General features: G+C 30.3%; 1 protein-coding gene across 7 annotated transcripts in view; it reads left to right on the top strand.

Annotated features, from left to right (window-relative positions):
* Positions 1-18,680, top strand: part of LOC145292113 (uncharacterized) — a 346,982-nt gene extending 328,302 nt beyond the window's left edge. For 3 of the 7 annotated variants that reach the window (XM_080138218.1, XM_080138211.1, XM_080138216.1), the window contains 3 exons: positions 1,507-1,653; positions 10,835-10,981; positions 18,229-18,680. In XM_080138218.1, coding sequence (XP_079994344.1) covers positions 1,507-1,653; positions 10,835-10,981; positions 18,229-18,356 — 422 coding nt within the window. In that variant the 3' untranslated portion in view covers positions 18,357-18,680. Of the gene's footprint in view, positions 1-1,496; positions 1,654-10,834; positions 10,982-18,228 lie in introns of all 7 variants that reach the window. The other 4 variants (XM_080138210.1, XM_080138212.1, XM_080138217.1 and 1 more) reach the window with 3 other exon arrangements.
* Positions 18,681-24,676: the final 5,996 nt, after the last annotated feature.

Raw genomic sequence — 24,676 nt, forward strand, 5'->3', positions numbered from 1 at the left:
TATAAGAAAGTTCAAATTCATATGTAATCCTTGCCAGCTATGGATAAAATAGTAGAGTAAACTAAATTTTCAAGCCTGAGTAGAGCAACTAGTCTCGGAGAAGAAAAAAGATGTTTAGCATAACACTTTGGAATGGATGGGTTTGTCACAAATTACAATTTTTTGTCTTTTACCAGTCCTGTTTATTTGGTGGTAAGAGTGGATGTTTTTTCTTGAAGAAAAAACATCCACTCTTACCAAATTGAATGCAAGATGTATTTAGAACCAATTCGGGTGTGAAAGGTCATCTTTTGATTTCGGATTCATATTCTAACTAAAAAAAAAACATCCATTAAGTTGTACTAATTCATGAGCGAGAGCTAACTAGAAAAACATCCATTAAGTTGTACTAATTAGCTGTAATTTGCAATTAACTCACCAAGTTACCCATTTCTTTCTAACTTTCTATCTCTTTCACTCTCTCTCACTGTAATCTTTAATTCCCCCCTTGCATTTATTCTATACTCACTTCCATCACCTTTTTCCATGTGTTTATTGACAGTCTACTGTGATAAATACAAGATTGGAACAGTCCAGTATAACAAAAGGAAATATCACCACAGGCATTGATTACTATTTAACCCATTGTGGGATAAAAGGGAAGGAGGGGGACATTTAGTGACAAACTAATTTTGAATTTTATCTTTTTATTTATTTTTTATTTATTTATTTTTTTTACATTTAAATGGTTTTGCAAACTCACTTTTCCTGTATTATTTGGATAATTCAGATTATTGTTCTCATCTTGTACGCTAATCTTACAATATTATGGCTGATATAATATTTTGTTAACCATGACTGGGTAGAGGTCTTAGGTAATTTACAATTGTATTTTTAATAAAGAGGTTCCATTAAAAAAATCTTGAGTTAAATAGAAAGATTCCCCAAGTTTGACAAGCGACTACATCATCCAAAATGGCGTAATGATAACACTCCAGATGAGAACAACGGCTCAAATAATCTAAACTAGCAGGACCTGTGGAAATTCCATGGCAGACTCTTTCATATGTAATGTATTGATATTGACATTCTGTGGATGTTCAGCATAAATGGAGACACCCTGATATTATTGTAGCTCTTCTGCAAAAGTATTTATCTAAGCCAGCAAGGACACCCAGAATAACCCGGCTGTAAAATACACTTAAATGATATTTTAATGTATGCAGATTTCGTATATATTATTATAGTAAATTTTCTATCGATTCTTATATGTTATAAAGTTGTGATTTAATCTCCATATTACTAAAAAAATTCAGAAACAATTATTTTTCCTGATTCAAACAATTTAAACCAAACTCAAGGGCTGACAAAACAGATAATTTTTTTCATATATATATATATATACACACAGGAAGGTAGCGATTTGAATTTAGATTAATTGTCAGGCTTTTCTGTTTGGAAAATGGCAAAGGATCTTTCATGAACTACCATTGATATTTTTCATTTTGTTGTTTTTTGGACACGCAGCCTGTCAGTATGAAAAGGGCGAGTGGTCTCCATGTGATGCCAGCACAAAGACCAAACAAAGAACCTTGACTTTAAAAGATGGAAGTGATGCTTCCTGCCCAGCCACGAAACCACAAACTCGGGAATGCAAAGGCGGTGAAAACAAAGGTGAGCATTTCCTTCTTTTTCACAAATATGAAGAGGGAGTACGGGGAGATGAGAAGAAAAAAATAAACGATTATAAACAATTAGAGATGATAACAATTCTTCCTTTCTTTTTTTTACTTAATTCTTTATTTGCATGCATTAAAAAACTACAACCTTTTTTTATTTACATTGTTAACATGTTTCAAACAATGTTTATCCTCGTCATGTAGTAGCTGTACTGTTTGTGCAGAAGTTCATTTGGAATTCGGTTAAGGAAAAGGTCCCAATTCTTACCCTGGCAAATGTCGTGTTTACTGAAGATTCTCTGTAGGTGCAGGGATAGAACGACCCAAGACACCTGCGCTCGTGTTGGAAAAGTCACTTCCAAGATTTTAACCAGAATTTCTATCAGGTTCACAAGTAGTAAGTCTTTGACTGTGGAACCAGGATTGGTTAGTCATATCATATGACCTAGCTTAGTTGTGGGCTGCGATAGTCAGAGACGCTGTACTTATTATTATTATTATCTTTTTAACTATGAATCACCTTTTATCAAGATCAAAGGTTACTCGAGGATAAGAATTAATAGAATGAAAGTGTTGCTAATTGAACGATAAAGAATAACATAAAAGTATTTAAAATTATTAGTGGCATGAACAAAGTTTGATTATTGATGGAAACGGTTTTATGGTAAAAACTGGAGTATAAAAAGTCAATAATAATTTACGATGAATTTGCCAGAGGAAGCTGGCTTAACTTGATCAGAGTTATAAATAAAGATCGTGTGTTTGCAGACTGAGATCTAGCGGGTCTATTTCATTGCTTTCACTTTGACATGCCGTTTGCAACTCTGACAGAACTTGAAAAGTCACTTTCCCTAATAGGCTTCATCCATCCATTGTCACTCTTACTAAATAGTATTCCCTTGTTCTTAATATTTTAGTTAATATACCAAAAATTAATTATGTTTTATTAACAGATGAGAGAGAGAGAGATAACGGATTAGTTTATTTTTCTGGTAAAATTTTACTCTAGTATTTCTTTAAGTAAGATATAACTTGCATATGTTCGTGCTACTTCAATTAGTTGTTTAGGCTTTTGCACAAAAGCTTACCTCAGATGCATCAACAGTCAGAAATCAATTTTTATTGGTAAAGAAATAAATTACTAACTTCTCCATCGGTCAGTACGGTGTAGCCCTACTAAACACGAAACATTTTCACTTTTTGTAATTTAGAAAACAGATGTCTTTATCTTTTAAGAGAGGAAACGAAAGAAGAAATCAATTTGCTCTTTTGTTTGAAATTTAGAAAAGATCAAGTCAATCCTTCTAGGAATGTTTGGACACAAATGCTATATATTCAGCCATAAAATAAAATAAGATCCTTCTATTTAACACTATAATTATATGAAAATCGAAAGCAATAAAAAATATTTAATAAAATTAACTTCAAATAATATTTAATAGAATTAACCTCATCAAAACCAATATGGAAATTAGTTAACCTTATAATTGATATCACATATGCATAAACGGTATTTAAATAAATGGTATATCAATTAAATGAGCTGAATCGACTCAAAATAATATTTTATGCGTTGAAGGCGAAAAGTAGACAAAAGAAAAGATGGATAAACCAAATTTGTGAATGGACAAACGTCACCAAACAAACACCTCAGTCCAAGATCATAGGGCTTGGAGGACACTTAGCCATGTATGTATTCTACAATTAGCGTTCCAAATTTCATTATAGTGTTCCAAAATTCATTGGCCAATTTGAATACAAAAAATTGCATGTATTGTTTTGACGTTTTTTTTGTTGTTAAAATTAATTTTTTTTTAAAATTTGCTTGGCTTTTTTGAAATGTGATTAATGCAATATGGAAGAATTTTTAAGAATTTGTATCACCAGATTTTGTATATTATTTGGATTATTCAAACTAATGTTCTTAATTGTTATTCTCACAACGTTTCACCCGATGTAACCTCCGACCAGATATATCTTGTCAAACTCAAGATTCTTTTTATCAAACTAAGGAATCTGAATAGAATTTTGAATGAAACTCTTTATTTAATCAACGGGGGTAGGGTGTTCTTGTTCTGTCAGCTATAACCAGGTAGAAGTCTCAAGTAATTCGTAATTGTATTACTAGTATCGCCTGCACTGGCTCATCACATAACAGGTAAAGTACTAGGTAACATTCAGTTGTAAGTTACACTCTTCTGGAGGTTGAAGGTTCAAAAATCAACGCAGGCAACACTAAAATACAATTTTTAATTACTTAAGATGTTTACATAGTCATGGCTGGTGGAATGCTACCTCGATGGATTAAATAATAAACGGTTCCATTCAGAGTTCTGTAAAGATTTCCGAGTCCAACAAAATACACCTGAAAAAGGTTGGAGGTTACATTGGCCGAAATTTTGGGAGAACAACAGTCAAGATGAGAGCAGTAGTTTGATTAATCGAAATAATACATATTATCAATCCTCATCTCAATAATTCAGAAACAAAAGGTTTTATTTTTGTTCACTTCGGCATTAAAAGATGAAAAATACAAGTATTAAAATGCATTCCGTTCAATCTGTATGTGACAGACTAATGAAATTATTATTCCAGATTGAAGTGTGACGGATAGACAGACATAGAGATTCAAGATCCGTCCAATCAGTTTATGTATTTAATAATAAAGATATTGTAAGGTCCATAATTATTGCACTTTGATGATTCATTCTAGCGTGAGATCATGGTCATGATAACTTTGGTATTCTTGTGTTCCACATGGTGTTGAGAACATAAACAAAGCTTCTTTCTTAGAATTGCACACCTGTGGAACTCTCTTCTGTTTGCCTGCTTTCCAGTTGACTACAATTTGATTGTCTTCAAGTCTAATGTAAACAAGTTCTTGATGGATCGTCCGCCTAAATAATTCAATTTACAAAATTTCCACTACTTATGATTACTATGCTATAATCTCGTTGACTAATGTATACCCATCAACCCTTATCCTCCAGTGGTCTCTGGGCCTTGATAAGAGGTTGACCCTTTTGTAAAAAATTAAAACTAGCTTCCAACCTCTTTCTTGCATGTGACTTTAACCAAACAACACCTACTTTTCTGTCCCCCTTCAACGTAAACGAAAATGTAAACTCTAAGACATTGAAGGTTTTATACCTTTTTATACATTTTCATTTTTAAATTAAAGAATTGGCATGTTTATGTTCGCTATACGACTTTCAAGCTCGTATTTATGTTTCAGTAAACTGTAGTCCTGCAGCCTTTACCAATTCACCAAAAATGGAAACGAGACCATTACGTATAGACATCATAAAAAAATAGGCAGTAAAGTTAAAAGCAAACCAATTTTTAGATTATCTAATGAGGGATCACTTTTGCATATAAGATAAATTAAAAATGATCACACATCTTCTGGACCGCCAAGCAATAAGGATCACTAACTTTGCAACCAGATAATGTGTTTTTAAAACAGTCCTTAAAAACACTTTTTGGTTTGGAAGTGGATGATCATTTCTTTATCAAATTGTTATAAGTTAAATGATCTCCCACTCTAAAGTACCCCTAAGTACCCGATATCTTTCTAGAAAGAATTTTGACTAGTAAAATATTGGAGAAAAAAATGCTAAGAATAGAATCTCCAAATTCTTACGATATGATGATGATGGCCATCTACTTTTGCGGGCTGTTTATGCTTTTATAAAAATTAGCAATCGGGCATGGTTCCTATGTAATTGGTTGGTTCACACGTTACGTGTGTATATGATTATAACGTGTTTTATGTCTTGTTGTCATTGCTAATGTAAATAAACTTTAAATGTTATCAATTAATCAACCGTTTTCTTTTTCATTAACAAACAATTATCACTTGCACATACGTTATTCCCAACACGCAGCAAGTAAACTTATAAAATGGATATCGAATCTTCCGACTTTACAATGCTATTTTACATTGAAATTTGACCAACTTATACAAATGTGGAGATGCATCTTATATAAATAGAGCTTTTGTCTGTCTGTCTGTCACAATTGTTAAAATGTATTAAATACACTGTGCAATTTATTTCATTTCAAAATATGAAAATCTAGGAATACATTTTAAAACGGAACAAAAAAAACAAAACAAATCCAAACTTTGAAAAATGTATCACCGTTGCAATTTCTGTCTATTTTTTTTCTTTCTTATTCTTGATTTTCTTTAAAAACTTTGCAATTTTTATCTTCGGTATTTATTATGGGAAATTTCTTTGAAAACATTTATGCAAACTATACTATGGATGTCCCCAATAACCCAGAATCTTGTCTTTCTCCAGCTCTTTTGAACACTAGACATCTCTAATTATGTCCTATCTTAATTGATTTTACACATTCCTACTAACACTATTTTCTACTCGTTCATTCTGCTGCTGGTTTCTTGACTTTTTATTTGACACATTTTCAAATGCTTGTCTTCTGAGCATCATTCATTTAAATCTATTTTTTATATTTTCATTGCCACTACTGGTTTAGCATTATTAGACTGAGCTGGTATTTTGAAGAGATATAGAAACTTTATAGGTTATATGGATCAAACATTATTATAAAAGTTCGATTTTTCTAGATAAATTCTTTTAACATGTATATTTCTTTTCATAATTTTGTTTATTTTACCTTATTATATTGTTTGTTTTCGGGGAGAGTGATGTTTTAATCTGATGATTTCTACTATACAACATCAGTTAATTTTAATTAAGGTTTCCGTAGCAAATCATTTTTTATACAAATTTGGTTAAAAATGATGAACGAGGATTGTAAATTGACACTGTTTTAATTATTACAAGATACAAGGAGCATTCTCGTTAGCAACACTAGTATCATCCATTTATGCAATTATAAAATGAAACGTACAAATCTATCAAACCTCAATAATTGAGACAATAAAACCTATCCAATATCTCTTTACTGCGGCGGTATGAACTGCAGAGTATTTTATTTTCATGAGTTCACAAACGTGTAACCAACACAAAATAGATTTCTCTAAAAACTTTATCTATATAATAAAGCAAAGCTGGTCTATTCCTCAAAGTTTGTCATCCTTCCTACAAAATTGCTATATATCATTCTGATATATATATATATATATATATATATATATATATATGATTAGTTTTTGTATTTTTTTTTAAAAAGAAACCCAGCAGAGTACTCAATTAAAAGGAAAATCCGAAAAATAAGAGCGTATTTATATTTTGTGTACAGAAAGCTGTTAGATGAGGCAAGTCATTGGTACCGTCAGTTTGAAGCCGGATAATTAGGACCGTTTTAGATACCCATATCAACCTCTTTTCAGCCAATACTCAGAGCTTGATATGGATATCTAAAACGGTTCTAATTATCGGGCTTCAAACTGACGGTACCAATGACTTGTCTCATCTAGCAACTTTCTGTACACAAAATATAATATATATATATATAAGCACACACAATTTGAAACAAGGTCACCTTCTTATACACAAAGAAGGATGACTCATCCCTCTCAAAAACATGAACAAATGCAGGGGAAGTAAATGTCAGCCGAACCTTTGTTTAATAAAAGCCCGAAAACAGAAAACAGGAGCAGGAATAACAAAGAATCATATTGGTAAACTAGCAAAGTTAATTCCATGTGTATATATAAAAATATGCGGCAACATCAATTCCCTGTCTTAGCCTGATTAATCCTTACTAAAATGTAAAAAATTATGTGTAGCTTAATTGTCATATAAGTGATGCATTTATATATATATATATATATATATATATATAACTACTTCATTTACTCACATAAATTTAATATACGAAAGTATAGATTTATGCGTAAACTTTAAGTATTTACTTCAAAAGTGCTCAATACGTAGGTAGAGCTAGTTAGTAATTTATAAAATATATATGGCGATTAAGCTACACTGAATATTCTGCGTTTCATCCACTATAGGATTCGTCAGGCTTATGTACGAATTCTGCGAAAAAAAAAGAAAAGAAAAAAGGAAAACGTCTACCTTAAACCACTAACCTACTTCTAAAACAGATCCTTTGTTCGATAAAATGCATGCCCATTGGCTGATAGGAAGGGGTGCGGTGGATACTAGAAAGCTGATTGGCTAACTAAAAATCCTCAATATATATAAAAACAAGAAACAACCACAGAATTCGCGCATAAGCCTGACGAATCCTATAGTGGATGAAACGCAGAATATTCAGTGTAGCTTAATCGCCATATATATTTTATAAATTACTAATATATATATGTGTGTGCGTGTGTGTGTTAAGCTAAATACAATTTATTTACTATTGGTTTGATTATCAAGAATGTTACAAAAATGTCTTCAAATTTCAAAAAACCTTTTTGTAACACTTCTGATAATCGAACTAACAAAGAATTAATTACAATTTATTATTATTTATCACTCATATCTATCTGAAATGATATCAAACCTTTTCTTTGTCCAACATTTAGGTTTTGTTCAGATTTTGATAAGTTGTTTTTTTTTTTCTTATTTATATAGATTATAATCTTTAAATCAGTAAAAAAAAAATCACAAATTAGGAAATTCTTGTTAACAACAGTATTATCCGGCATTATAAAATATAAAAACAAACTGAGCCTAGAAAGCATATATAGGGTGATTGAAAAGTAATTATTTATTTTAAAATGCATAAGATATATTTTTTTAAAAATAATTTATACAATTAATGAATATGAAAAAGTATATATAAAAATAGATATATTTATTGCTATATCTTGCATAAAAATCAAATCTTCAATATTTTACCAAACACTAATAATTGACCAAATTTCATCTCCCAACATAGTAAGGTACCTGCACACTTTGCTATTGTTGTTCATGAATGGATGAATGGCAAATTCACTGTAAGATGGATTGGTCATCACGGTTTGCATGATTGGCCAGCCAGTCATGACTTAATGACCTATGACTTTTTTCTCTGGGGATGGCTGAAAGAGCAAGTCTACTCAACCAAACCAAGAAATTTAGAACTTGAAGGGCAAATAAGTGAAGTTATGACTATCATTCTACAAGAGGTTTTTTTTGTGAAATCAGTTGATAAGATTGCTGGTCAACTTAAAAAGCTGGTGGCAAATAAAGGCACCCATATTGAATTTTAAATAAAAGTTTATGTCTTCTCATATTCATTAACTAGCAGTTCAGCCCGGCTTTGCTCGGGCCCTATATACTGTTTATAACTTTATGTGCATGTATATTAAAAAGTTTGACTCATGTTCAGGTAACCTACATCTAAAATTTCAAGTGTTTCCACTCAAAATTGGCGGAGGAGTTTGGTAGAGTCTGCAAAGGCCAACTCTGTAAACTTTGACCTCTTGGCAGCCAAATTTCCGCCCAAAAACTGATTAAAAAACTTGCTTCATGTCTGAATATCCTTCATGTAAAATTTCAAATTTTTAAACCCAAAGTTTGCTGAATAGTTTGCTAGAGAACGCAAAGGTCAAATCTTTTGAACTTTGACCTCTTGGCAGCCAAATTTTCGGCCAAAAATCGATTAAAAGCTTGTCCTGTGTCTGAATACACTTTGTGTCAAATTTCAAATGTTTACCAAATTACTCAGCCAATATTTGGTGTAGAGACCGCAGAGGTCAATTTTTTATTAACTTTCACCCCAATTTTGATCCCTTAACATTTAGTGTTTTGGGCTCAAATTAAAAAGTTTGATCCATGTCCAAGTAACCTAAATCTAACATTTCAAGTGTTTAGACCCAAAATTGGTGGAGGAGTTTGGTAGAGTTTTCACAGGTCAAATCGTTGAACTATGACCACTTGACAACCAAATTTCTAGCCGAAAACCGATTAAAAAGATTTTCCTAAATCTCACTATCCATTACGTAAAATCTCGAGTCTGTATACTGAAAATTGACAGAGTAGTTTGGTAGGGAAATGTACAGATACCCATCCCCAAACACACACACACAGAAACAATTTAACTTTGATAGATATATAGATTGTATAAATTATATAATTTCAAAAATAAATTTTATGCATTTTAAAATAGGGAGTTACTTTTCAATCACCCTGTTAATTTAAACACATTTCTCGTCAGCCTTTTTATTAAAAGTTTCTCATATCTAGATGAATACATGCGAAAGTTTTTTTCATCTATCACTCCTATTATCATCCTACGGTGATTCAAATCCTCTCTGCTACATAATACGATAAAACTGAGGATAACTATGGTTCAAGAATTAGAAAAGGAACATTATTTTCTATATTATATTTCTCTTTGTTGATCTGTTCCGCTTTTTCTCGAAAATCACTGGGCCGATCTGGATGAAATTTTGCACTGACCTTTGTAATGATAAGGTACAGCGAACTAAGTATTATGGTCTCTGTTTAATGGAAAGTTAGAGATTAATTGGGATTTATATTCAATGCAAAAATAAGCCCAAATTAAACGATATTCAACTATCAATTTGGCATAAAGCACTTATTTTAAGCCGACGGGCTATAACTTTTGACTGTTTTCAACACACTAAAAATTCTAGTTTTGGTTTGTATTTTAAAATTTGGTACTCATGCAGAGAGTGATCCGTGCTAAAATAATAACGTTATTATTTAAAAAGTCATTCTTAACATGGGGAGGGGGTGTTTTGTACCTGTTTTGTACTTTAACCTTACAATTGAATAAAAAAGCATATAAACTTTAATTAAACGTGGAAATACGATTTAAAAAAATAGCGCGGATCACTCTCTGCATTAGCACCTAAACTTTTATATCTTTTGACGACATCTATTAATAATAGACATTTTGTATCGGTATGATTTTGGTTTCAAGCAGACAATTCCTTCCAATAATTGTCCTTTTGTGCCATCTTCCTATGCTCAAAAAAGGTGGGGAGTAGTTTAATATCTGTGTTGTGGTCATCGTAGCATTCTTCTATGAATTAATTCCTCCTTTTTAGAGAGCAGTAGTATATATAAATTATCACAACTCTCTATTCGTTAGCAAACTGAACACTTATATTGCATAGACTAGCAAAGCAATTACTCTGTACTTCGTACACCTTTTTTTTATTCCCATTTTCAAATTTGGAACTTCTTTCATTACAAACAGCCTTGAAAGGTATTATTGGGGGGGGTATCATAGTATGTTTTGGGTTATACAGTGAAAGATTGATGTCTTTTCCCCACTTGTAGACTGCAAATATTCCTATGGTGACTGGAGCGCATGCAATCCAAGCAGCAATATGCGTAGTAAAACAGGAAAGTTGGAAAAGGGTGACTCATCCGTGTGTGAGCCTACAAAGGTCGTGACGAAAAATTGCAGTATAAAAGGCGGCAAAGGTGGGTAGAATGTCATGTGCAACATCAGAGATTCACAACAACACATTTCCAGTCACCTCCACCGATCCGTTTCAATTTGACGCACTTTAGTTGTAAATTTTGTTCATTTATGTCCACCAATTGACTGAATAAACATTCGTAGGGTACCGTGATTGTTTATTTCTTTGTTTTTAATGCAATTTCTCGGCATGTCGTCTGTAATTTTCTTGGAATGTCAATGCATTTCTGGTATTTGTTGGTTTTCAATGAATAATCCAGTTTTTGTTTTCTATTTGAATTTTAGAAAAATCATTTTTTTTTTGTTACTAATACTGACTTGTGATTGTTAAAGCATGGTATGTTCATTGTCTCTTCTTTTAATTTATGAAAATATGGCATGAATAATGCATTTTATGCTAAAAAATTATTTATATAGTGCATGGGAAAATGTTAAAAAGCAAAAAAGAGAATAAAATCACTGCCGTTTGATTTAAAAAAACAAATTTATAACTTTTTCTGAACACTGTTTTGGTGCTAATCTTTGTCCAGTTTGAGGAAAATGTAAAAGAATACAACCCTTATCAGAAAAGAAAATTATTTTCAAGTTAAAATCAGAAATAAGTTTTATTCTTATTAGAATCTATTACAAAATAGGATTTTAGTCTATCATGTTAATGCACAATATTTTATATAGATAATGCTTTGGATCAAACTATAAAAATGTCTGTTTAAGTTATTAAAAAAAAACCTCAAGAATGCTTTCCTTAACCCTAAGTTCTGGTGATAATATGAAAAATAAAAAAGAACAGTTTTCGTTTGAATATAAAAAAAAAGTTTGCTTATAATTTTACAGACTATTTTTATCAATTCCAACGCCGGTTAACCGGTCCGGCTAGTTTATAAGACAGTTGATATAATCTAATATATAAAACTCACTATGTCTGTGTGTGTCTGTCTCTGTTTTTCAAATTGTATCTCCTCCTAGACGGATGATCGTTAGACGATGTGCAATAGCTCAAAAGATTGCATATAGTGTGCAGAATATTTTTAGAGGTATATAATCGGCTAAAACAATTGCTAAGGGGTTCAAAAAGGGGGTTCAAAAAAGGGGTTCAAACTTGAAAGAAATGACACCTTGACGACACATAGCGACAATGGTGTCGTTTGCGCATGTGCACGATCTATAACGGAAATTTATTTATTCGGTAAATTTACAAGTGTATGAAAGCAATTGTCTGTTTGGTGCAGTGCATAGCGTCGTCGATTAATTTATCTAAACTGAAAATAGTCGATTTCAAAATGACATCAAGTTTTTCTCTCACAACAGCCAACTCTTTGATTTAGTATAGTTGTACGGTTTTAAGAAAATGATTGATGAGCTGATTGCTTTCATTATTTTCCAATTTATTGATAGTTGCTCATAAATAGTAAATGACAGAAGGCTGACGAGGTTATTTTAAATCAATACCATGCGAACTTATCCACAAATTGAAAACCTATTGTTGTATTACTCTTGCATTACTGTCGAATGATGGAACACACTTGTGCATAAACATTTTTATTTGCTCGTTTGTGGCAAACATGTACGGTGAAGGAAGCACAAGAAATTGTCAAAAGTTGATCTCTTGAACTCTCTAGCCAGCAAACTCTCGCTCTGAATGTGGGCTTGTTTATAACATTTTTTAACACTCACCAATAAACACCCATTTTAAAATTTCGCATTCGCCATTAATATAGCTTCACATCCTTAGAATGTTAATTTAGCAATGGGTGTATTCCCCTCTGTTAATTAAAACAACTGTTTGGATATCCGCAATGTTTTATTTCTTCCAGCCAGGTGAGTGTCTGTATATCAAATAGGTTGAATTTATTTTTACCAGCTACTATTTCCGACTCACCATATTAGACACTAAGTATAACTTTTTTACTTTGTATATTTGCACTTATAGTAACAATATCCTTTTCTATGAGTATTGCTTGAATAATGTTTGTTTTTTGTCAATGTTTAATTTATTCTATTCATGAAAATGTATTTAATTTAGAAAGCTGTTGATGAAATGACATTGCATGCTTTAAAAAATAATAACGATGGGAAATATTCCTGTTTTTAAATTAAACTAATAATTTGTGCTTTCTTTCAGTTCTTTTGTTATCAAACATCACGCTAGTATATCAAATAAATAATAAAAGATTAAACAGAAACTTATTTTGAAATTAGCCTATTCTTTTAATTAAATATTCATTTTCTTGTTTTGTGTAAAAAGACTTTCTGGTACTCATGCAGACAAGATATTGTGTTATTTTTTTTTTTAAATAGTATTTTCAAGTTAAATTCAAGTTTTAAAATATCTTCTTTATTAAATTGTTAGGTGAAAGTATAGAACACCCATGTTAAGAATGAGTTTATAAATAATTTTATTTCATCACGATACCTTCTTTGCATATTTACCTACTTTTCTAGTCAAAGAAATTTGGTATTGCCATTCTAGGCATCTCTCTCTCTCATATATATATATATATATATATATATATATATATATATATACGAGCAAGCAGTTAATAAAACATGCTAAAAAACATAATTAATCTGAAAAGGAAACACTAGATAAGTGGATGGTCCTTAATCTGCGGAGTTTCGAAGAAATATTTTCCTTCTCATCAGAGGGTAGGAATTAGCAAAATGCGGAATCGGATTTTGCATGCAAAAGTATTTGATGAAACAACAAGTAAGTCAAAGATCTTACTTGATAACAAAAAAGTGAAGCAGAGGGAATATGGTGAAGAAAAAGGTGATTACACATGAATAGATAGTCTGGTGGAAGATAAATAATCCAGTGACGTTAAAATCCAAATATATAACTTCAAGAAAGTTAATTGAATTTCCATTTGCACAAGTAAAATCCAAGGAAATCCTGTAATTGGAAGATGGTCCAAAATTATCCAAATAATTCATGGAATAATTCACAAAAATGTGTATAAGGGAAAAAAGTAAAAAATTCCAATAATATTAATAAAAGAAAAATAAGATATGCTTTTCACTCTACTGCCGAGGCATAAATATAAATAAGAAAGATCAGGGAAGAAAAAAAAAATTAAATGGTCATAGAATTAAATATAAAATAGCGAAACACATGTCAAAATGACCCAGACAGGAAATATTAAAGGCGCGAAAAAAATATATAGAGCAAAATAATATAATAATATAAATATATAAATATATAATATAAATATATTTTATTTTTATTTTATATATATATATATATATATATACATATAGTTCGTGTGTGTCTGTGTGTACAACCAACACTTCAACAACCCACACCACATGACCAAACCTGGCATGATGATGGTCTTCGACCTGGAGATGGCGCATACCCTTTCTGAAGGTCAAGGTCAAAGGTTACGGTCATATTTAGTTCGGCTCTTGCAACATCCACTTACTGCAAGGGTACCCATGGAGAGGATACCCGAGTGTACAGCAAAGTCCCGAACAAAACGTGGGTATCTTTGCTAGTAGATGATAAAATTGCTAAGTGAACTTCAAGATTCAGCCAAAAACCATCAGGTTCATATTTGAGCTAATATAAATGGTATTAATCCCCAATGAATCAGGGTCAAATAGTATTACTAACCTATTCGACCAACATAAACTGCATGGTATATCTGCTGTCCCCTTCTTGTAGGCTATGAAATAACTTCAGGAAATGTAATAACCATTTTTGACACGTGAAATTTTATGAATCTTTGCTAAATCCTACATTTAAACCAACAAAGAAATATAAAAGTTCCTTCCATATAACAAAGAACTAAGCACCAGAATAAAATGATTGACTGTAACAATAATCTTCTTTCTTTTTAAATAACAACAATATTCGTCTTAGATCAAGTAAAATAATTTACCCTCACCTCGAACAGTCTTGCATCTCTTTTATGTCCCCTCACGATTAAAAAACAAATCAAGATGTAAATTTGATTAAACAAACATACATTTAGAATCCTTATTTTCCAATTTTAATCAAAATTCTAGAAAATATCTACAATTTAAGGATTAAGCTTGAGAAATGGAAATTCAGGGAATTTTGCTTAATTGATGTCTAATGACTATGGATCAAATTCAATGTAAATCTCATATTTGAATATTTATTTGAATTTTTAAATGGGCAGTTTTGACGTGACCTTCGTAAATACGAAGCCTATTCACTGAAAAATGATGCCACACTTAAGGTAGCAAGCAGGATCTGTTGAATTGTCAGATAAGGAATTAGAACTTTTTACACAAACATTAGAAAACATAAAAACTTGCATTGAAAAAAAGAAAAATAAGAAACACGATTTATACTGAAACTGAACTTATTCAATATTAAAAAAAGAAAAATAACTCAGAAGGGAAAAGTTGTGTGGTGTTTCTGTGAAACAACATTTTGTAAATAAATATTTTGTTGCTTATGTATTCAAGACTAAAATTTGTTTATTATTTACTTAAAAATTGCATTTAGAAAAAGAAAATAAAGGAACACGATTCGATTTATACTTAAACCTAACTTTATTCAATATAAAGTAAAACACAAAAACAAGAATTATGCATCTACAACTACACGTTTAAGCGGGAGATAATTAAATACTAAAAAAAAGTGAACTATGAATTTAGGAATTAATGAAATAAAAACAAATTAATTAAAATCTTAATTTTCGATTTTTCAAATTTTAAAATGAAAGTGAATAAACAATTTTTTTGAACCAAAAGTAAAGAAACAATTTTTTCGGCCAAAAACGAACAAACAATTTTTTCCAGCCCAAATACAAACAATGATTTTTTTTAAACAGCGAACAATATATATATATATTAAATTGTTAGGTGAAAGTACAGAACAGCTACAAAAACATCCTCCTTATGTTAAGAATGTTTATAAAACATATTTTAAAATAAAAGCTAACAAGAAACAATTTTATGTCTCTGTCAATGTGCACTCAAAGGGGACCATACTTGTTTCTCTTGTTTTTATGGAAATATGTTTGTGTTTCTTGACTTACACTTTTGAAAAACGATAAACATTACGTTTTAAAAATATTATACCAAAAATAAAATTTCCTAACTGAAAAACTAAACTTGAAGCATTCTTTTTATACAAAAATATTTTAATGGAATTCAACGAATTTATAAAATCGAAATGTACAAATTAAAACAATTATCATAACCTCACAATCAAGACTAAACGTTTGCTACGTTTATTGACTCCCAATATCGAAAACTACAGATCTCTACAAAATATATGAATAATATCGTGAAAAGTTTTCTTTATTATTTGTTTAAATACTTTTCACAAGAGATGTTTTTCAGACTGTTTACTTAATAATAAAATAAATCTGTTAAACATTTTTAATTTTTCGAACCTATTTTTAAAAAATTTTGGTCCAAAATTCCTTATATATTTTTTTAGATCCTTATAAGAAAATATAAATTGTTATAAAAAAAAAATTAATTAAACATTGTTTGCTGAATTAATAAAAAAAATAATTAAACATTGTTTGCTGAATTAATAAAAACTAGCAGGACCTGTGGAAATTCCACAGCAGACTCTTTCATATGTAATATATTAATGTTGGCATTCTGTAAATGTTCAGCGTAAATGGAGACACCCTGCTATTATTGTAGCTCTTTTGTTAAAATTACAAAAGTATTTATCTAAGTTATCCGGTTCTAAAATATGCTTAAATATGATATTTTAATTCATGCAGATTTTATATCCATTATTATAGAGTCAATTTTCTATCGATTGTTATATATTATAAAGTTGTGATTTCAAAAATAAAAAATATATCCATAAGGCTTGAGTGCATCAGCTTCAAGTGAAACCGGAACTAAAACTTATGAATATCTATAATATAAAGCTGAATGTCTGTGTGTGTATGTGTGTGTATATCTGGTCACGAATAGGCTCCTATATGGTTGACTATTTTAAAAAAACTGATTACATATAACGATAGAAGATGTATTGAGACACAGGAATGGGTATGTTTGATCTGGCAGAACGGTGGTTCATTAAAATTGTGGGGTCTGCGTTCGCGCCTGGTCCACAAAGTATGGAAATAAAAAAATTAAAAAAAAAAAAACGTTTACAAGTGTTTTTGATATAGATGTACATAAGAATACTTTGATAAGTATGTTTTAACTTAAATAGGGATGGTATAATAAAATTGTGTGTGTATATATATATATATATATAACTTAAGTTCCTTCAGCTATTATCGAAACCGAAATCAAAATATATGAAGAATTCTTAGTAAAATTATCTATTACAAGAAATGGAAGGACATAGCAATTAAACGACAGTCACTTGGGAATAAAAAAATGTAAGCCTGACTCACAAAATAACACACACGCTATCGTATTATTAATAAAAATGATTGTAAAAAATTTTATTGAAAAATTATTTGAAAACTAGTTTAAATACACATTTAACAAATAAAAATATCACAGTATTTTCCAGACAAAAACTACTCCCGTTTAATTGCACTCGTCTTAATTTAAAATAATGTATCTTTTGGAAAATAAATACAGTCACTTTTGGACCAATTTTATGAATCCCTCTGAAAGTCCTTTGAAAATTGCAACAGAAAATAAACATCCTTAGTAATAGTCAGTACTGTGGCTTTTCTACTTTATTTTGTGACGTTTGCAAGGTCACGTGACTTAGTGGCACGGCCTTATTTACGAATGTCACGGTTGTGCCTAAATTACGCTCCTAAAACCTCTAAATTTCAGTTTATTTGGGGTATTTTAAATGAATATTTATTAATTGATGTCTAATACCTATTGTTAAAATTTCACAAATCAATTCAATTCAGTTTATTCGGCATGTTTCGTTAGTATTAAGAAGGGCACGAGAAGAGAGAAGAACCAAAAATTAAAAAAAATAAGAGGAAAACGAACAAAGAGGGAGAGAGGGCACTGCGAATTTAGACGATCGGAAATACAGTTGACCAGCAGCTGTTCAACTTCGTCTTCGTTGTTTGTTCAGTGACAACCTCGGAGTTATGTGAATTTTATGAAGAGCTTCCACCCCTTTTATACTAAACTAAATGAAATATAATTAATTAGTTTAGGGGGTAATATGCTGTGCATACAAATATACTGAACCTCATATAGATGAAAATAAAAGAAAATTTGAAACTATTTGACTCGTATTTTAAGTGAAATTTTATATCCAACACATTCATTACTCTTTCCCTTTCCTTTTCAAAAACAATTTTTTTTTTTCTGTTTGCAGATCGTTGCTTCTTCGGTCAATGGGGAGAATATAGCGACTGCCAGAATGGTGTCCGAAAGAAGCAGAGGGAGCTGAAATTTGGTGGAGCTGACTGCCAGAAGCGTGCAGTAAAGACCAAACCCTGCTAAAGCGTCACAAGTACAGAAAAAAAAGAACCAAAATAAATTTCCTTATTAAATTGTTGCTTAATCCTTAAAAAAAATTAAAATAAAACTCTTGAAAACATTTAAAAATTTAAACTTTTGGTTTTATCCCCGACCCCCCAAAATATGTATCTAAAATAATTCAGTTACTTTTAATTTTTGTTCTCATTTTTAAAATAGAACTTTTAAAAACATCTTGTAAATTTTTTTGTCTTTAAAATATTTTTTTCATAAAGTAAAAATTGAAATTCTTTTTAAAATAAAAAAAATATGTGTTTTTATTTTGAAATAAAAAAAAATTATATAAAAGTATATTTAAAAAAACAAAACAAAAAACTTTCTTCTGCAAATGGCAAAGAATTTTGTTTTCAAAGAGAAACCAGGAAGTTGATTCCTTTTCCAAAAATTTGACAATTCATCGCTTTATCATTCATTTTTAAAAAAATTCTTTTTAAAACGACAAAAATTAAAACAACCTGTTGCATTTAGGAAAGCTTTATTTTTTTTCATAGAAATGTTTCAATTTTTGGTAGCTTTAATTTGGAGTGTCTAGCAATTTTAATCAGCTTTTATTTGGAGTGTCTAGCAATTCTGATCAGCTTTATTTTGGAGATTCTAACAATTCTGATCAGCTTTAATTATGGATGAAGGACAAAAACGAAAAACAATTACTTTTGTGGTACTTATGCAGCATATGAACCATTCTATTTTTTTAGACAGAATTTAAGTTAATTTAAGAAACAAGATACCATAAAATTGAATTTAAGTGAAAGTACAGAACATTTACAAAACCTTCTCTCTTCCTCATGCTAAGAATGGATTGTTAAACAATAACGTTATTATTTCAGCACGGTCCGTATTCGGCACGTAATGTGGTGTGTCTATATCCAATTTTGTCTTAAAGCAATTGAATTAAAATTTCTTATTTACCAAAGTTCATTATTTCTCAAATCGTTTGCCATAGTTGGACAGTCGAGTTTGTTGCAATATGTCATTTACACTTTGGACAAATTCTTTCAGACTTGTAATCTTTGAAAGGACAATTGCACAGTTATTATTTGCAACTATTCAGTTTGATTATTAAAATGATTAACCTACAAAATGTATTATTTATTTATAGAAATGTTATACATTGTTAAAAAGATCCCTTTTGATTTTCAGAGGCATTAAAAGAAATTATGTGACTAGACAGAAAGACTATGCAAAACAAATTCATTTTTTGATCAATATATAGCAAGAAATATTTGGGATCTGTTAAGCTTAAAAATGATCTAATTTAGTAAACTGTCATTATTGGATATTTCAGTTGCCAATGAGATTTATATAGACTTCTGAAAGGATATTCATGTAAAATCATACATTCCGAGTCGATTTCATTAATGCAATATCACTTTTTTAAAATCAGAACATTTATTTTGAAGAAGAAAAGCAAACTTCCTTTTATTTTAAATTTAATGGCAAAAAGTATTAAACATTTTTTGTTTGTATTTAGTTTAAGAGATTATTTTTTTGAAATGTATTTTGTACTTCGCTTAATACAAAAATAAATAGTCCATTGATTAATTAAAAATAAAGTGTACTTACAAATATAATAATTGATGTTCTTTTTTGTTATGGTTGCACGTGTTTTTTTTTGTTGTTTTAGTAATAATTTTAAAGAAAAATTGTTTTGCTAAATCTGAAAATGTTATTTCTATTCCACGTTTTTTTGTTTTCCTTTAAAACAGAAAACATTTATACCAACTCATTCTTTTTAAGTAATAGCATTTCATACAATATATCCCATAATATTTTTTAAAGTAATAGTTAGTATTTCATACAATATATCCCATAATATTTTTTTTAAGTAATAGTATTTCATACAATATATCCCATAATATTTTTTAAGTAATAGTTAGTATTTCATACAATATATCCCATAATATTTTTTTAAGTAATAGTTAGTATTTCATACAATATATCCCATAAGGATGTGGCTGCCACTTTCTAAAATTATTATGATATTCAAGTTTTCAAACAAATTTCTCAGAAAATGTGGATTGGTGATGCTTTGATTAAATAACATTTTAACGTATGATGCAAAAGTTCAACCATTTTGATAAAATGTTTTAAAATCAAAATTGACACAATTGTTAACCACATACGTGCAAAAATCCTTCATCCAAAAATTGCTAGACAACATTTTTCGTTTTAATGTTGTAGTCGTTTCAAATACAAAACAAAATATGTTGGTATTAAAACGAGCTTATAGTCTGAATGTTTTTTTAGATTGAACAATGATAAAATAAAAATATATTTAAAAACGATAAAATAAAAATGACAAAATAAAAATATATTTAAAAAGATCGTATTAAAATGACTTTTCAATTGATAAATTCTCGAAGGATACTGTTCTTTGATAGTCTTTTCCGACAGCTAGATTTATCACCTTCCTTTACGCTTCAGTCTAAGAGATTCTCTTCAGATACTCAACCTTTCTGTTTCTAGCGTACTGCTGTGAACCCCCCCCCCCTTCCTCTGTCAGTCATTCTAGTGTCTTTCTATTTGTGGTAGAGATCATCTGGCTTCAGCCGTAGATACCCTTAGTTTATTTACCTTTTTGATTATTTGTTCTATCATACGAGGTGAGTCTCATCTGATTAGTCCAGTGAGAAACGAAACCTTTTTATTAAGTAATAATGCCTATTGCATTAGCGTGCTTCATTTTAATTTGGGGGATGGGGGAATGCTTCCATTTTATCCATTCCTTTTTTTATTTTTGCGAGATATAAGCATGCAGTTGTGAGAACTCCCCACGGCCCTTTCTGAAAGCGTTTACCAATGTTGCTGTATCCAATAAACCAGTAAATAAAAACAATTTTGAGGAAAGAATAGCATTGTAATTTCTTTCTCTAAACTTGTCAGTCTGGAAACAAACACCATCAAGAAATAAAAAGAAGATTAAATAAAATATCAACTGCAATTTTAAATAATCTACATAAAAAAAAACAAAAAAACTATGGCATGTATTAAACACCAGAACGACAAATAAACTGGCCAGCAAATAATTCTATTAAACATCTCGATGTCCAGCTGGTCAAAATACCGTTTCATGCACTGATAGTAATTACTAATTATTTGCAAAAAGCCAGTGTCCTCATCAAATTGATATTTAATGGTGGATACCATTCAAATGAATATTTCTTTCATCCAATTAGAATCAAATATTGACAATGATCACATTTGGATAAAATCAAACCGGAAGTTTATAACGAACCAATAAGATCTTTTGGAAAAAAAGGAAATCAATTACAATTCGTGATCTGCTTTTTTTCTTATTGCAATCCTTTGAGATGAGTAATTTGTATATTTATTTATTTACTTGCGGACGGTTATCTTCATAGTTGTTGTTTCACGACGTTTCGGCCAACTATTCCTCTGGCCTTCGTCAGGTGGTTAACTGCAATGGGATAGGAATGCTGAATCTCTTAAATGTATCCTCAGTAATTACTGCCTTCCATAGTTGTTGTCATCTCACCACATTTTGGCCAATTAATCCTCTGGCCGGCTTTGAGTAGGATTGAAACTTCTATCTTCAGACAATGCTCACCTGGGATCATAGAGATTCAATGCCTCTATCCACTGTGTCATGGGCCCCGGTGAAGGCCAGAAGAATAGGTTGTGGAGCAACAATTATGAAGATGAGGATAAGAGTTCGCAAATAAAAAATATAATTTCCTCATCTATTTTAAAAAATCTGTTCAAATAAATTTCAAAGAAATTGTGTTGGTTTGTTTCGATTTTAATCTGTCAATATTTAGTTTGTCTTGTGAAACTCCAAACAGATGAAAAGAAGAATCAATATTTTAACATGGAATTAACCGTCAGGAAATGGATTCCAGCTTGAAGTATCTTGTACCATTTTATGATTTTATAAAAAAAAAAAAAAAAAAATGTCACATTTTAGCAGCATTTGTATCTTCAATGTTTCTTAACTGTTTTTATGCTTCAATAATAAAATCAAAATGAATTGCTATTCTCATCTTTATTTGTAGTTTCATAAACACCGATTTTACAACTGAATATATTTTGAAATGTTAGGTATTATCAAAATATTGCTCAGCTGAACACCATGGACAGTCTGGATGAAAGTAGGAAAGCATTTATTTCTTTGATACATATAAATACATTAAAAAAATGTTTCTTATGGAAAATATATTGAACCTTTTAGATTTTGGGAATGTTTTGTTTTACAGACTGAAATAAGCAGTTTTCTTTCTTTGATGCAATATAAATAAATCTACAAAATGTTATTGAATCTCTGGATGTACCTTTTATTTTTACCGACTGTCAATTAAATAAAAAAAGATTTGTAATATTTTAGGGGAAAATCTTTTGCAAATATTTTGTGTAGACTTTTTGTTTGATTTTTTTAATGTTTTTTATTTTGAAGAGTCATTTTAGTATTTAAAAATCATTTTGTTTTAAATTAGACTATATATGAAAAATATTAGTTAAATATTGAAAATGTAAAATTAAATCTATGTATTTTTTTTTAAATCCTGGCCATTAGTGTTTCTACTCTTGACTGACCTCCACTTTTTTTTTTTGCTTCTTTTTCAGTGACTCATCTGCTCCTCCCCCTCCCTTTTCCTTAATACTCTTAATAAAACTACAATCTTACTGAAATAAAGTCAGAGTAAAATACATAATGCTCAGGTAATTGCTTTAACAAGAAAAAAAAAAAAGAAGAAAGATGGCTGTTTCTAGGACTGTCCATGAGAAGCGTCACTTCTAAAACCATGGCTCATTCATTCTTGTATCACTACTGGCTTTTTAAACATCTTAAATAAATGGTACAACATTCACAGACTTTTTAGTTGTTATTTACATCGTTTTTCAGATATCGGGTGTTTTTAATGGCGCTTAAAGAGAGACCAGAAATGAAACAATTTGTAAAAAAATGCTGGAGAATATTTTTATTTTAACAAAGTTGGAACTGACAATCAAAAAAGATAATAAACGTGCTGATTCTGACAAGAAAACCCCAAATATTTAACAAAGTTTTATTTAATGTCTTGGTGCGAAAGAACTCGGGAATCTTGACATGAAGATTTATTTTTTTTCTTTGTCAATTTCAACTTTTAATCCATGTAGAATTGTCTATCCAGTGTTGCTCGGTTGACCCCAACAATTCTTTAAAATTAGCTTTTAGTAAAAGTCTATTGGAAATCTCAGTTTTTTTTTTTTTTTTTTTTTTTTTTTTTTTTACATAGGCATCACCAGATTATCAAAGCCCAGTTAAAATAATTTCAGATTTCCAAAAGTCATGGAATATTAAAAACCTGAATTGTTTATGAAAGAACCAAAATACATTATGATAGATTTCATTTTGTAATTAAATTATTCATTTAAATAGGAATTTAAAATATATATTAAGGTATCCCTCTAATGAATAACTTTTAATCTACTTAAGGTAGAGTAAATAGTTTCCAAAACATTTCAATCTTTTTAATACATAAAGATTTGCTGTTAGATAATAGCCGTGTAGAAGTAATTAATTATCTGTGTATCTATCTATTTGTCTGTTTATCGATCTATATATCTATCTAGCAATGAATGGACAACAGAAATTTGAAAAGTCATGTTTTGATAGGTTGTCAAACTCTGTGACCGATCTGTTTGCACTGAAAAGTATCGAAATGGAAATGAACGTGACGTGTCATGTGTTCCTGTTTGCGCAAGCATAGTGTTGATTTGGATTTGAGACCAGGAACAAGGAAGATGGGTTAAGAAGGTCCTCCCATCAGGGAGGGGAGACATAGAAGAAACCCCAAGCCAAAGATCATCAACCACTCCATTTCTGCTGACGAGATGCCATGGAGTGAATAAAATATAAAAGCACTCATTCGTCTTGGGTTCCTGTCTTGAAATGTTTCCTTTAAATAGGTTCCAGCTCCCCCAAGATAAGTGAAAGATCCCCCTTAAAGCGACCAGCAGCAGCAACAGGCATGCCGTCATGTTACGTGTATTATATGTTCTGACACGCACACACCAACACCACTAGAGTCGTCACGGGCCGTTAAAATAGACATTAGGACACGAGAACAACAGTCCGTTATACCACAACACAATGTATGCAAATAATTATATGGACCGTTAATTAAAAATGTATGATTTAGATAATAACACACAGCCATACAACGTCGCTAATAATTTTCAAGTGAATATAGAATTTGAAAGAAATTTTGAGAAAGGCTGACTAGAAACTTTTCACCACAAATTCTAAGCATCTGTACACCAAATAAAATCTATTCTTAAATAGA

This window comes from Euprymna scolopes, chromosome 13 (genome assembly GCF_053919585.1).
Source record: "Euprymna scolopes isolate OS-2025 chromosome 13, ASM5391958v1, whole genome shotgun sequence".
Classification (NCBI taxonomy): Eukaryota; Metazoa; Mollusca; class Cephalopoda; order Sepiida; family Sepiolidae; genus Euprymna; species Euprymna scolopes.